This window comes from Chrysemys picta, chromosome 1 (genome assembly GCF_011386835.1).
Source record: "Chrysemys picta bellii isolate R12L10 chromosome 1, ASM1138683v2, whole genome shotgun sequence".
Classification (NCBI taxonomy): domain Eukaryota; kingdom Metazoa; phylum Chordata; order Testudines; family Emydidae; genus Chrysemys; species Chrysemys picta.
The window spans coordinates 343,952,997-343,968,436 of record NC_088791.1 but is presented as its reverse complement, the minus strand read 5'-3'; the positions used below and the strand labels follow the sequence as shown (position 1 = coordinate 343,968,436).

General features: G+C 53.3%; 1 protein-coding gene across 1 annotated transcript; it reads right to left on the bottom strand.

The window, feature by feature from the left end:
* Nucleotides 1–3,998: 3,998 nt before the first annotated feature.
* Nucleotides 3,999–12,863, bottom strand: LOC135983591 (maestro heat-like repeat-containing protein family member 7). Its single transcript, XM_065596241.1, has 4 exons — nt 9,894–12,863; nt 9,606–9,723; nt 8,331–8,471; nt 3,999–6,009 (listed from the first exon to the last, which is right to left on the bottom strand). The coding sequence occupies exons 1-4, from the start codon at nt 10,079–10,081 to the stop codon at nt 5,761–5,763; spliced, it is 696 nt and encodes a 231-aa protein (XP_065452313.1). The 5' UTR covers nt 10,082–12,863; the 3' UTR covers nt 3,999–5,760.
* Nucleotides 12,864–15,440: the final 2,577 nt, after the last annotated feature.

Genomic DNA, 15,440 nt, shown 5'->3' with positions numbered 1-15,440 from the left:
ACGAAGCCGCTGCTTGCTTCTCAGTCCTCCCAGGCTTCCTGCGCAAACAGCTGATTGGCGGGAAGCGGGGGGGTGCAAGCTCAGACTGACCCGGTGCTCCAGGCACTGCGCGGTGGCAGCATGGCCCGGCTCCAGCCGAGCGGCGCGGCTGTAGCGCCGCCAGCCACCTCCAGGCAGCGCAGTAAGGGAGCAGGGACGGGATGTTGGATAGAGGGCAGGGGAGTTCAGGAGGGTGGTGGGGGGCTGGATAGAGGTCGGGGCGGTCAGATAGCAGGGAACAGGGGGATTGAATGGGGGCAAGGGTCCCGGGGGGCAGTCAGGAAGGAGCAGGGGTTGGATGGGGCGGTGGGAGGCAGTCAGGGGCAGGGGTTCCAAGCGTGGTCAGGGGACAGGGAGAAGGGGTGGTTGGATGGGGAATCAGGAGAGGAATTGGATGGGGCGGCGGAGGGCAGTCAGGGGACAGGGAAGGGGGTGGATGGGGCAGGGGTCCCGGGGGGGGCATCAAGGAACGCGGGGGGTTGAATGGGGCAGGAGTCCCGGGGGGGGGGGCCAAAAAGTGCTCAGGACGGGGGCGGTGTCCTGCTGGGGAGGGGGGGCGAGGGCTTCGTGCCCGTGTCCCGCTTGGGGCAGTGGGGAGGGAAGGTGGCGCGCGCGGGCGCCGGTATTGGGTCGGGGGGGGCGCCTGAAAGCCCCGCCACCGCAGCTCTGATTGGGCTGGACTCAGCCGCCCGCATTGCTGGCTCCTGTCGGCGGGCAGGCACGCCACCGCGGACCGTATGTTGTGCAGGCCTGCTATATGGCATGAACCTGTTAGTCCCTCGTAGATTAGTCCACACTGCATGTACTTCTGCTGTCAAATCTTCTCGTGGCTCCATAGCATGAGAGGGCTAATGCACAGATTCCATCTCTTCCTACAAGGTCACAAAGAATGTATCAGAGATCGGAGGCTAATCAGAAGAAAGGGAAACGGTCAATAATGCCGTGGCTGATGTAATGAACCAGCTGTCTTGCAACTCATCCTGTTATGGAAGGAAAACAGAGATGTGAGAGAAATGAGGTTACACGGTGCCCCAGACATATATATGGGGCACTGCCAGTTGTGAGAATATGGGACTGAGCAACACTTTGCAATCTCAGTTCAACAAGTCAACAAAACTTATCTCAGCAAAGAAGGCAACTGAGGTGAGCGTGACTACTGGGGCCATTGTCCGCAGATGGCGTCTTATGCTTTTCAGACATGTCGCGAGTATGCCACAAGAGGTTCCGGCGAACGCCGTTCTTTGAGTGGCTCGTAACATCCGAGAGACAATTTCACCAATCAAGGGGTGCAGGCAGCCCAAAGGGAGGCCCCCTATTACATGGGTGCCTCCAGTCTATTCTGACGTTGGGCTCTCGGCCCGTCAAGCACAGGAACGGATCAATGGTGAACAATTGCTACGGCCGACCGTTCGGCTAAGCGTTGAAGAAGAAGTATGGATTTAGGTACCTAACTTTTGACATCCATGTTTGAAAGTGCTGGCCCAAGTGTCTAAAGAAGAGTGAGGTTATATAATGTCAATGGATGGAGAGATAAAGGGTTTTCTTTAACTGTCCAAGGGGAACTAGAGGCCTGGATCATACAAACAGCCATATTGGATCAGACCAGTGGTCCATCTAGCCCAGCATTCCATCTTCTGACAGTGGCCAGTGCCAGATGCTTCAGCAGGAATGAACAGAACAGGGCAATTTATCAAGTGATCCATCCCCATCATCCAGATTCCATCTCTTCCTACAAGGTCACAAAGACTGTATCAGAGATCGGAGGCTAATCAGAAGAAAGGGAAAAGGTCAATAATGCCGTGGCTGATGTAATGAACCAGCTATCTTGCAACTCGTCCCATTATGGAAGGAAGACAGAGACGTGAGAGCAAATGCCCTTGGTTTTACACTAACAGTCTTGTCACCTTTTTGTTTCACTGGAGCCAGTAGCCGTCATTCTGCTGAGTACTGGGGTCACTTAAACTCATCCCCAGCTGCCTACATCTCATGGGGCACAATGCAGGTAATTACCACAGGATCATTCAGGCACTGGCTTCGGGGCTGGAGTGGTGGCTCAGCTGACCTCCTCCAGTCACCAACTTCTCTGTGGGAACTCAGGGCCCTCCTGAGTCCCATCGGTGGCTTTGGGAAGGGTCTGGGCCACTCAAGAGATCTCTGTCAGGAGCATTTTCCCTCTCCTCCTGGCCAGTCAAGCAGCAGAGCAGGTTCCTGAATCTAGCTCCTAGGGTCTGACGTGACTGGTTTCTGCCACCATCCCGAACTTGCTGAATGGCCCGTGAGACACTGACACGGACAGAAGAATCCGGATCTTGTTGCAGGCCACTGAGAGCTGAGACAGAGAGAGGAAGCTCAGGTCAAAACACATATCGTATTAGCATGCCCTAGCCCCTGCATCATGGGCCTCTGTATCTTCCACAGGGATGGCTCTATGTTTTTTGCCACTCCAAGCACGGCAGTCAGGCGGCCTTTGTTGGCATGCCTGCGGGCGGTCCGCTGGTCACGCGGATTCAGCGGCGTTTCTGTCGGTGATCTGCCGGTCCCGCGCCTTCGGCGTACCTGCCGCCGAATTGCCACCGAAGCTGCGGGACCGGTGGTCCTCCGGCAGGCATGCAGCTGAAGGCTGCCTGACTGCCACCCTCACGACGACCGGCACGCTGCCCCCCGTGGCTTGTCGTCCCAGGTACGCACTGGCTGCGCTGGTGCCTGGAGCTGCCCCTGATCTTCCACAGCAACTAACTCCTCCCAGATGCTCTGGACCCACCAGGGCTATCAGTGTCATCGCCATCTGATAACCCCTTAAGTCCTCAGTGACATCTGCCCTTGGCAGCACCATCTTCCACTGCATTCTGGGGCATCCACCTCCTTAGCACCATCTCCCTGACACATGCCAGGGCATCTCACCTGCCAGGGCCTCTCACCCTGCCTGGCATTTACTTTCTCCTTCTAAAACCTTCTGGCACCTGGAGATGGAAGTGACGCCTGACATCAGAGAAAACAAAGCTGGGACTGATGTCCAGGCTCTCTCAACAGCTACCTCTGGCCACGTCTAAATTGAACTCAATGCAGCAGCATGGCAGGGGAGTTGCACTTTTTCCTAGACTGGTTCACAAGTGGGAGGGATAGCTCAGTGGTTCGAGCATTGGCCTGATAAACCCAAGGTTGTGAGTTCAATCCTTACGGAGGCCATTTAGGGAACTGGGGTTTAAAAAACAAACAAACACTATCTGGGGATTGGTCCTGCTTTGAGCAGGGGGTTGGATTAGATGATCTCCTGAGGTCCCTTCCAACCCTGATATTCCACAAGGAGCATGAGCTCTCCTTCCACATGCAAACACAGCCATGTGGCAACTACTTACACTGAAGTATCAGCTCCTTCTCTTGCCTGACCATGGCAGGCTCTGACCTTTGAACAGTGCAACCTGGAACATACAATGGAAATGAATCTTGCAGGAGTTTTCACCTCCCCTGGGGCTACCTTTTAAAAAATGGCAGTCTTTCCAACAAGCAAAACAGCTTTCAAGTGGTCCCTGGGATAATCAGACAAGTCCACGAGCTCCAAGACAAAGAGGCTCATGTCTTGGAAGATACAGAGAGCCTGATTGCCAATGACTGCAGTCCCACAGGGATTCCAGTGGGTGGAGCAGGAGGATAGGGTTGTAATTTGCTCCAGGCCTTTTGATATAATCCCCAGCCCAACTGCCTCAAGGGCAGGAAATCTAGACACTAGGATCCCAGGGGGTTAATTCTTGCTGCTAGTGCCCTCCAAGCAGAACACGGGACAACCTCTCAGATAGAAGTTGCTTAAGAAAAGTAGTGGTTACCGATAAAGATGGCTGCTGCCCGTCGTATTGGAGCCTGGGGGCTTTGGAGGTGATCCAGACATTGGAGCAAGATGTCAGATACGTTCTTGAGCTTCAGCACCTAGGAATAGAAACCAAAGAAACTTCTTGTTGCTGGGGCCGCAGGGTGAGAAGAAGAGAGATTTCATCTGCTTGGCTTGGAGGGGTGGGAAGAATGCAGCTCCCATCTCCATGTATCCTGGGGGCGACCATCTACATGCCAGGCAGTCATTAAATGACCATTTCAAAGTGTCACCAGACACATTGCTGGTGTCTGAGCTGCTGGCACTGCAGGGCTGGAGCCTGGCACTAGAGAACACTGAAGCCCGGTTGTATGGGCTTCATCTGGGGAGGACATTAGAGAGGGTGCAGAGCATAGGAAATACAGTGCAGAAGTGGCCAATGGGCTGGGGTAAGGTGAAAAATGGGGACATCCAGTTTCCTGCAGGATTCAGAAGGCATTTTTGCCATCAACTGATTCTTTATGTTCTGAGCTTTCACCTCCGTACTGAACTCCTGGCCAGGTCTGCCTGTTCAGATCTGACAGGCACTGGGAGGAGTAGGGGAGCTGGGTGCTTCTAAGAGGAAGCCAGAGTGCAGTATGCTAGTACTAGACATGCAATCAGAGCAGTGAGTGAGGGAACACGTTTCCGGTCCCACATCTAGAAGCAGCACTCACGAGAAGCCGATTGTTCACTTACAGAGTGCTGGCAGATCTTGTCCACCACCTGGGGATGGGTGTGCCAAGCCTTCTTGCTGCTAATCTGCTTAGGACAAGACCATCCCAGGAGCTGAAAACACCCAGCCAAGGCTTTCTGACACCTCTGCAACACAAGATAGGACAAGGAGAGTTTGCATCATGAGAAGAGCTGGAATCTGTGGTCACTCTGCAGTGAAAAGCCAGCTGAAATGATCAATGAGGGAAAGGAATGTGGGGGTCACATGGTATCCTGCTGACCCTTGGTGTCTCTTTGTTCCTATTAGTGGAGGCTCCTGGAGTTTGATCTTCATGGTGGCTGCAGTTCAGTGACTTCGGAAGTGGCTGCTGAGAGACATAAAACATCTCCACTTGTGTGTCCATTGAAGGCCAGGGAACTTGCTTGGGTAAGCGGGTAGGGCTGAGATTTTTCACTTTTGGGAGGCGGCTCTGGAGACAGATCTAGCAGGAGAGCTGGAGCAGTCAGGGCCTGCTGCACCAGGGAGCACATGGCAGCGGGACTCACCTTGCCCACGTCAGGGTCCTCGTCCTGTAAGTGAAGGAGCAGTGGGACCAGGCTGCGGGTCACTTCCTCCTGCAGCAGGGGCTTCTGCCTCCTCGTCACTGTCTTAAGCAACTTTGTAAAGAGCATGATGGCAGCAGAGTGCACCTGGGGTCTCACCTGTGATGGACACACAATCATGAGGGGATCTCACCGAGGGAGCTTCACACTCTCCTTACAGGGTGAGCTCGGCACAATGCAAACCACAGATAGGGGCCAGTCTGACTAATAACTCCATGGTCTGCCCACCAAGAGGGCACCCATTTGCAGAAAGGTTTGGGTGGAGGGGCAGACAACACAGGTTAGGACAGTGATTCCTAAATTTCCCTGGAGGCCTCCTGTAAGTGCTGACTCCATCCACAGTGAAGGGCTCTTTGGAGGGTTTCTTTAATGGGTTCAACACTTTCATAGTTTCATAGCATTTAAGGGCCATTCATTCATCTAGACTCCAAAGCACAGGACATTACATTTCACCCCATGACCACTACATTGAGCATGTTAACTTGAGTTAGATTAAAGCATATCAGTCCTCAGGAGACCAAACGGTTGCATGCCACACACAGAGAACACGAGAGACCAAGGTGTCACCAATGCCTGAGGCCCAGGTAATGGCTCGGAACTGATCAGGTCAGATATGCCACCACTACGACTCCAGAGTCACAACACTGCCTGGCTGGGGATGGGCAGGTCAAGAGCCCCTGACTTACAGCATCGAGTAAGGGGATTAGCTTCCTGGCCACGCTGGTGCGCTCACTCCCATCCAGGCTCTGCAGAAGGTTCTGAACAGCTGAGATGGCCTCCAGAATACTCCCATCATCCTTCTCATCCGAGCCCCAAAGGATGGCAGGCAGCAGGGCCTTGACTTGTTCCACCTACACACACACACACACACATGGGGGGGCTCATCAGATCTCCCAGCCCTCCAGTGAGTACAAGCCACAGTGCCAGGGCTGTGTTTATTCTACCCCGTGGCACCAAGTCAGAGAGAAGCTCTGTCTCCACAGTCGGAGGCGTGGTGCTTTAGAATCGATGGGGATGCCTGGCGAGGCAATCAGTGAATCCTAACCCTGTCCCAGGTCGTTCTGGTGTAGGGTGGGCAAAGCTGTGGTTTGCTTCGGGGCTTTTCTCTCTTTTCTATGTGCTATTCATTATTATTATAGCAGATGCTGGCAGCAATCTCCATAGTTAAGGCTGGTACACAGTTTCCATTCTAGTTGCTCCTTTTGATACGCTCCTAAAAACATTCCCTTTTTGGATGGAAATGTTCCATGCTGTCTCCCCAGTCAATTGTGATTTTTTCCTGGGGAGATTGCGTCTCTGAGCTGTAGGACAGTTTTTCCACTTACAAACAAACAAACGAAAACTTCTAGCCACCTTCTTTTCCCATGCAGACAATCCCCCAAATGGTGAAACTTGGGGAAAAATTCAAACCTGGCCCATGGGGAGTCCTAGGTGAGAGCTGAACCCTCTGCAAAGTTTGAGAAACTTGGACCTGATAGTGCAAGGCATTGAAATATCATTTGGGGGCAGGGTCACAAACACTCTTTAAGAGAGTGCTCTGCCTCTCTCAGGGCCAGAGACCTTGGGGCCAGCCAGCCCCATGCATTAATCAGATGCAGCGGAGGAGGAGAGAACTATTTTGGGCTGTCAGGAAGGAAGGGGAAGCAGGAGCAGCGGGGAGTGGCTCCTAGAGTACCCTGGGAGGGAAGGCAGGGGGAATCTGATGGGGGAAAAGGGCCTCCAGGGAGGAAGCCTTGGGAAGCAGTCCTCCCTCAAGAGAACAAAGAACTCCGCAGAGCCTGGGGGCAAAGAGCTTGCAGAAGGGGTGCCCTGGAAGGGGGCCAAAGTTAAGTTTTCTTATGTTTACTAAGGACAGGGTGGAACCTTTGTTGAGTGAGCTCAGAAGAGGAGATGTGGTAATGGCAGAAGAGCCTGTTTCTGATTTTTAGTCTGTTGGACATTGTCAGGTTTGATTCTGAGGGTTTTATCTTTGGCCTTCAAAGGCTTGTTTGTCTTAATAAATGAGCCTGAATAAGGGTGTTATTGAACGAGGTATTTGTCAAGTCAAGCCGAGGAGGGGAAAACTGAGGCAGTGCTGCAATGTTGGGTCTTGCCACTGGAGGGGGCTATGAGACAGGGCCTTGTGTGCTCGCTAAGGTCTTTAGACCAATCAAGGTCTTCCTTTGTGACAGCACCAGGAATGGTCTCTCCAAGAAGGAACAGGAATGCTGCTGGGGTAATTTGCATGGGGGAGAATTAGGGTTACCATATCTGAACTTTCAAAGAGAAGACACTCCATTGGGGCGGGGGTAGCCCCGCCCCCTAGCCACTCCCTCCCACTTCTCGCCCCCTGACAGCCCCCCCAGAACCTCCGACCCATCTAATCCCCCCGCTCCCTGTCCCTGACTGTCCCAAGCCCTCTCCACACCCCTGCCCCCCTGACAGCCCCCCCCGAACTCCCGACCCATCCAACCCCGCCCCGCTCCCTGTCCCCTGACTGCCCCCCTTCTCCAACTCCCCGGCCCCCTTACCGTGCCACTCGGCTTAGAGCAGGTGTCTGGCTCCGCGCCCCAAGGAGTGCCCCGCCCGAGTGCTGCCGAGCAGCGTGCTGAGGCTGTGGGGGAGGGGGGGAAGCGGGGGAGGGGCTCTGGCTGCCGCTGCCAGCCCCGCCGCCGCGTTCCCTCACAGGCGCACAGCCCCGCCCCCCAGCGCTGCCGGGCGGTGTGCTAAGGCTGCAGGGGATGGGGGAGCTGGGAAGGGGCTTTGGCTGCCGAGGCCCCAATGCGAGCGGTGCTCGGCCACCCTGTCAGCCACTTTTCGGTCGATAAATAGCCGACTGGGGGGAAATCCCGACATTTTTAGATTTTTAGAAATCCCCCCCGGACGGCCATTTAAAGAGCGAAAAGCCGGACATGTCTGGGGAAACCCGGAGTGTGATAGCCCTAGGAGAATGATAATGTCCACCTGAAATCCAAGCAGTAAAATCCCATCTAAAATACTCTCCGAGGAAAGATCTGCATTGAGGGGCCGTTGTGATCCCCGTTCCTGCTGGGGAAATGGAGGCACCAAGAGGGTCAGCAAGTCAGCAGCAGAGGTGGGCTCAGAACACTGTGCCTCACTGCCTGCCCAGAATTCAGTCCACTGGGTCACAGCCACCTCGTCGTTTTCCAGTTAACCAAGCCTGGGCTCTCACCTTCCCTGGTTGGGTTGCCAGGATGCCGAGTCCTCTTAGACCAAGTGAACGGAAAACTGGGCTGGGGTGTTTTGTCCACTCCTCGAGACGGTCCAAAGTGTCTGGATGTGGGAGCTTCTTGGCCTCTTTGTAACGCAGAAGCTGAAAACAACACAGAGCGAATCAGCAGCAGGGTGCTTACCGGAAAACTTTGTGTGTCGGTTCTGTGGAGAGGCGTCATAACCTCCATGTTGTACCATCCATTGCTATACATCAGCCCCACTTTGTGTGTGACACCCAGTTCTCCCACTGACTTCCTGGGGCTTTGACTGGCCGTTAGCACTAGACTCAGCCATAGGCGTTAGCAAAGCTGCTCTACCCTCCAGGAGAACATGTAGGGCAACAAAATGTTCAGTGACCATTTGTATGGCGGACTCTTGTGCATCTGGGGGTTTGCCAAGAGCAGCCGAACCCCTTGTGGTGACCCTGTGAAGCAGAACAAGCCGCTCTGAGATAACGCGAAAGCTGGGACTGAGAAATCAAACCCCTCAGTTGAAATCCTGACCCCACTGAAGTCAGTGAAAGTTTTGCCATTGATCTCAATGGGCCCAGGATTGGACTCCTGGTGAGGAGAGAATTAAACCCCATCCCTTAATGAGTTAGATGAGGAGACAATCCTGAAAACTGTCAATAGGAACTAGCCAGACAGAAACCGTGGAAATGGGGAGGACAACCTAGCGATGGACTGTAGAGCCACCTCATTCCTGGTGATGTGCCTCTAACTAACCCATCCAATAGAGAAGGCTAAAGATTGCTCACCACGTTCAGAGCTAATGATCCTGCATCTGGGGGAGCTTTTACCATGAGCCTCTCTCCTCTATACCCACTCAAAATGCCCCTCTTTGCTTTTCCTTAGTGACTTCGCAGGGAGGAACCTTTCATGGACCTGCAGAAAGGCTGATGCCGACAGGAGACCCAGCTGCCCTTCGAGAGAGTCCAGGCTGATGCTGTTCTACAGAACCCAAGTTTCTTGGATATTCCCATCAGGCTCCTGATTACAACTTTGGAGCAACCAATGATCCCCTAAAGGATCCATCTCAGATTTTACACTGAGCGTGCTGGGACAGGACTGGGGGAGCCTAGTCAGTGCTGCATGGACACCTCGCAATGTGGACATGACCAATAAAGCTCATCGTTTATGTAGCGCAATAATGAGTCTCAAAGGCTTGATTTAAGGAGTTGCTCACTAATCTAGGACACAAGACCCAATTGCTCTCATCAGCTAATGAAACTTACTTCTACAAAGAAGGCCATCATGGTCAGCCTGTGTTTCTTATCACCTCTGTCGAGGAGCGGGATCACTAGGTCCAGCAGCATCCTTGTGGTCTCAGGGCAAGCATAGTGCACCACGGCTCTGTGACACAAAGCAGAAATACCTTTGTTAGTAAGGGAAGAAGCACATTCTGCAACAAGGGGGTGAGGGGTCAGCTTGGGGCCACATGGCAGCCCAGAAGTGAGGACTGTTTCATTCTGGAATTGCCCCCACTAGCAGGACTGACTGCATGGAAAACGCTTGTGTATTACCTGGCCAGCAGGCTCACCCCACGGAGGTGATCTTGGGGGCTTTGTAGGAGGATCCAGCCTTGCTCCTTCTCCATAACAGTCAGCTCGGAACGGCAGCCAACACAGAGAAGCAGCATCTTTATAGCCTCCACTGCAGAGCTAGATTCAAACAATACACCAGCGTGACTGAGTGCCAGGAGCCCCCTCATGGTAGGTCTGTCAGGGAGTGACGGATTCACTTGTTTGTGGAAAGACACACCAATGGTTTAAATAGAGCTTAGGAAGGCACAGGTTCGTCACTGGGGTTCCTAGGCACTATAGTAATACAATTTAATAATATGAAGAAAGAGAAAGAGTTCTGAGCAAATCCTACAGACAATTGCACATCAGCACTAGGGCATGTCAGTGTCACAGAACAGGAGAACTTCAGCCCTTTAGTGTCGGACCCACATTCCTTTGACACACTGGCAAATTGGCTCCCACTAATTTCTCCCCATAGCTGCTGGGATAGTCTTTTTACTTCCTCTGCAGTGCATTGGTCGGTATGTCATTTACCACTGAGAGACACCCTTGCAACCTAAGCCCTGCCTGCTAACTCCCTCAGAATTAGAGAGTTATGGAAAACCTGCAGGGGTCACATGAGAGCTGGAGAAGAGAACTATGACTTCTCTATGACTGTCCTTGTAATTAGACCGTTGACTTTCCAGTAGGCGCAGTACCTGGTGTGGAGGCTCTGCCAGCTGCTTTCCCTTCCAGAGACTTTATCCCCTGGTATGCTCTGTCCCAGGCTGAAATGGATTTCGACAAGAAGAGCCATTAGCAGCTGAGGATAGAGGCGGTTTGTGGCATCTCTGGACTTGCTCACCGAGATCATCTCATAGAGGGCGCATGTGGCCTGAAGAGGGAACAAGACAGACACAAGCTTACTTGGAAATCCTACTCCCTCCTGCGTCAGTTCTCAGGATTTCCTAGCAGAGAAAACACCAGCAGGAGAAGGCTGAACCCAGGGGTGCTGGAACACGTTGTGTAGTGGGGGTGCTGAGAGCCATTGAACCAAACTGTAAACCCTGTATATGATGGAAACTGCTTCAAGCCAGGGGGTGCTACAGCACTCCCATTCCACCAGTTCCAGCACCTATGCCTGAACCCTCTGAGCCTGAGGACTGACTGGGGAAAAAGGGCCACCAGGAGAATCTGGCTAAGGCCCCACATTTGGCTAACTTACAACCCAGCATAAAGGAGGAGACTGGGGGAGTCCTGCCTGCAGGAGAGGTGGAGGGACTGCCTGAAGTAAATGCCACCTCCAGGAGGAAGGCTAGGGGGTGGGAAATCCTGTCTTATGGAGGGAAACCAGAAGGACTGTTTGAAACACAGCCCAGCTGCTGCCAGGGAAGCTGGGAACAGCTTTGAGGAAGCTCCTCAGAAGTTGGGTGGGAAGAAGTCACAAGGAGCCACAAATCCAGGGCAGGAAAAGCAGAAGCTGCAGACCCATGGGAGTTGCTAACAAGCAGGAAAAAGGGAGGAACAGCTCAGGGAAGTGGTGAGGGATTGAAGGAACAGTCCTGAGCAGCCTATCATGGGGTCCGTGGGCTGGAACCCAGAGCAGAAGTCAGGTCTGGGTTCCCCAGCAAGAGGCAAAGTACCGACCTCAGGACTAAGAGACCAAGAATGATGAGGCTCAGATGGGGGCTGAGGGCCTGGCACAGAGGCCACTACATGTTGGGTTTTCCCATATTGGACTTTTCTGTTAACCCTGGAAGAGGTGACGTGGCCAGAGGGCCAGACCATGGAACCTGCGGAGTGTTACAGAACCAGGAGGCTGGACAAGGGGACACCAGTGTGGAATAAGCCCTGCAACATCATGTCCTGGCATGAGGAGGCGCGTTGGCGGTGAGTGTGCCTTGTGACAGAGACATAGGATAGATTTAACTGTATGGGGCTATGGATGTTCAAACAGTGACTTACGGCAGCAGACGTGTGAGAGGCTTGGTGCTCAGAGCTGTGGTGACTCTGCAGCTTCACAACCAGGTTCTCCATCACCTGTCCTCCGAGGGCCGGGTCAGCAGATAGGAACTGCCACAGCTCGGCCGAATTGCTAGAAATTCAGAAATACGGCAACGTGAGGGACTGGATGGCTTAGGAGAAAAGCTAATAAACCTCTTCACCAATGTAACCTCTTTGTAAGAGAAATCCTCCTGTGGAGCCAACGCTCTGCCCAGCAGTCCAGTCCCCAGAGTTTGTGCAATTCAATGTGGAGCATGAACAAGGACTCCATGGACGTCAGATTGAGAATCACTGACACAGGATATGGAGCATTTCAGCTCAAGGCTGCCAGTGTGAATCTGGCCTGAGTTGGTAACGACCTGTTACTGGCTGATGGCTAATACCGAGAGGCTGATGGCTAATGGCTAATACAGCTTCTCTGGCAGCAGATGTCCTATATGAAATGAACTAAGGGTCTCGGACCAGTGCCCAGTGCACGCTGTCCACATTACAGAGTCAACCACCATACTTGGCCCTTGTTGGTAGGTTCAGGGATTGAACGGGACATGGAGGCTGAATGAGCCTTTCTTGCCTAGTCGGCAGCCCCTCCAGCTATGAGCTCAGAGTGTTCTTAGGGGCAGTGTGGAGGAAGCTTCATCGTCACTTCCTGGGCTGCAGCTGAGGTCTTCATTGTCCAAAGGTGTCAATGGGGCACCTTTCACCAGCATTAAATTCCCTTTAAAAAAAAAGGGAGCGGGCATGCAGCAGCGTGGCTCAGATCTCCGCAGCGCTCAGCCAACAACTGTGTGAGGGAGAGTTTCAGTGGAGTCCTCTGATATGCAGGGCTGGCTCTAGGATTTTTGCCGCCCCAAGCAAAAAAAATTTTGGCCGCCCCCACTTTTTTTTTCGTGCCCCCTCCCCCCGACCCCGTCCCAACTCCACCTCTTCCAAACCCCTTCCCCAAATCCCCAGCCCCACCTCCTCCCCCGGGCGTGCCACATTTCCCCCCCCCCATTGCTTCCTGGGGGCCCCCGCGACCTCCCGCCCTAGCTCACCTCCGCTCCGCCTGCTCCCCCGGGTGCGCTGCCGCTCTGCTTCTCCCCCCTCCCTCTCAGGCAAAGGAGGGGGGAGAATCGGAACAGCGGCGCATTCAGGAGAGCAGGCGGAGCGGAGGTGAGCTAGGGTCAGGGGGCGCAGGAAGTAATGGGGGGTAGAGGAACCGCTCCCCGCTCCAGCTCACCTCCGCTCCACCATCGCCGCCTCCCCCGAGCGCCTTGCTGCTCGGCTTTTCCTCCCTCCCAGACTTGCTGCGCGAAACAGTTGTTTCGCGCGCAGCAAGCCTGGGAGGGAGGGGGGAGAAGCAGAGCGGTGGCGGCGCGCTCAGGGAAGCAGGTGGAGGCGGAGCGGAGGTGAGCTGGGGCGGCGAGCTGACATGGCGGGGGCACTTTTTCCCCATGCCCCGGCATCAGCACCTATGATGGCCGGTTCCAGAATGCCGCCCCTACAAACGTGCCGCCCCAAACACCTGCTTGTTTTGCTGGTGCCTGGAGCCGGCCCTGCTGATATGGATTGTTTCTGGAACTCACCGCTTGGGATCATCCATCATAAAACCACGCTTTGCGTAATCACTGTTGCTCAACTTTTCCTGCCCAATCATAAATGTGCTTCAGACAGCAAACGTTCCACCTAGGCTCACTATCTGTACGTTCAGATGAAGGAGAACGGCGGAATGAGCTCTGCGCTTGGCAGCCGGAGTAGCAAAGGGATAGTGAACTCAAGAACACAGACTTAAATCCACCCCCTGCTCCAGGACCCATGAGCACTGACCGTAGGTGCGGGGGACTGTGCTTTTGAGAACCCCTCCCACAGGCAGATCTCTAACAAGTCCCAGGGGCCGGGAGAGGGGGACTGGGAATGAGAGCTCCTGCCTTGCACAGGTGGAGACACATTCAGGGAATGGGGGAGAGGAATCTCTGACAGGTGGATTTCGCTCGCTGTGGTTTGTAGCTGAAAAGAGAAGAGCCATCAGGAGGAGAGGGCAGGTAATTTGCCCCAGGTAGAGTGGGGAGATTCAGTCCTCAACAGTCAGTGCTTTATACTTTGCCTTAGTAAGACCAAACAATGTGCTCAGTGGTGAGATTCTCATATAGGGCCTCAAAGGATCACGCGAAGCCTGAAGAGTGGAGGCATTTCGTACCTGTCTGTAGGGAAGGAGTAGTCCAGAAGGCATGAGATCACTGTGTCCAGATGCTTCGCCTCGCCAGCCAGCAGGGCCACTAACTTCTTCATCAGGGTCCTGGAGCTGGGCTGCTGGACTGAATCCAACCGGCTGCAAACCCCAGCCACAAGGTCTGCTGCCTGAGAGAGAGGGAACCAGAAGAGACGGGACAAGACTCTCATCCCATCCTGCAGCTGGGGCAAGAGGGAACCTCAGCATCCCTGGAGAATCAGAGTTAGCCTCTAGGTTTTGCCTAAAAGTCACAATTTCCTATATTATTGGCAGGGCTCATTTCAGAGCCTTACAAGGTGCATTGTCGCAAAGACCACATATCAATGGCTCAAAGGAGATGAGTCCTATCTAGGCACAATACAGGGGTAACATAAGAATGGCCATACTGGGTCAGACCAATTGTCCATCTAGCCCAGTATCCTGTCTTCTGCTGGTGCCAGATGCTTCAGAAGAAATGAACAGAACAGGGCAATTTCTCGAGCGATCCATCCCCTGTCACCCAGTCCCAGTTTCAATCAGAAGGCGTAGGGACACCCTGTGCAAGGTGTTGCACCCCAGACCACCTTGGCTAATAGCCATTGATGGACCAGTCCTCCAGGAACTTCTCTAATTCTTTTTTGAACCTGGTTATACTTTTGGCCTTCACGACATCCCCTGGCAATGAGTTACGAGTTGTGTTGTGTGAAGAAATATTTCCTTAGGTTTGTATTAACCCAGGTTTGTGTGTGTGTGTGTGTGTGTGTGTGTCTGTGTCTGTGTGTGTGTGTGTGTGTGTGTGAAAGGATAAATAAAACTTCCCTATTTACTTTCTCCACACCATTCATGAATTTATAGGTGTGGGCATCCCATGGATTTATACAGAAGCAATATGATATTTTCTGTCTTATTATCTATCCCTTTCCTAATGCTTCCTAACATTCTGGTAGCCTTTTTGACTGCCATTGCACACTGAGTGGATGTTTTCAGAGAATTGTCCATGATGATTCCACCCTTGAGTGGTAACAGCTGATTTAGACCCCCTCCGTTTGTATGTATAGTTGGGATTATGTTTTCCAATATACAGGAATCAGACTAGAAGATCTGATGGTTCCTTCTGGCCTTAAACTCTCTGAACGTATGACTGTTCCCAGCACTGGGAATTCTAGTTTCCGTCCATCTCAGCAGCAGCGCTCCATACCTTCTCCACCTTAGTCCCACCGCTGTTCACCATGGCACACAGCAATCCCTCTGCAGTTGGCTGGCAGTTATTGTTGCAGTGATTCGTCAGGCCATCCATAACAGTCAGAATGAAATCTGTCCTCTCTCTTGGGTTGAAATAGACTCCAAAGAGCTGAAGCATACAGGGAAAAGTGTAA

Coding starts and splice junctions, on each gene's coding strand:
- LOC135983591 (XM_065596241.1), bottom strand. CDS start 10,081: ATGAGGGGGCTCCTGGCACTCAGTCACGCTGGTGTATTGTTTGAATCT. Junction 8,472..9,605: donor TGATGGCCTTCTTTGTAGAA/GTAAGTTTCATT, acceptor TGTTGTTTTCAG/CTTCTGCGTTACAAAGAGGC. Junction 6,010..8,330: donor TGGCAACCCAACCAGGGAAG/GTGAGAGCCCAG, acceptor GTGTGTGTGTAG/GTGGAACAAGTCAAGGCCCT.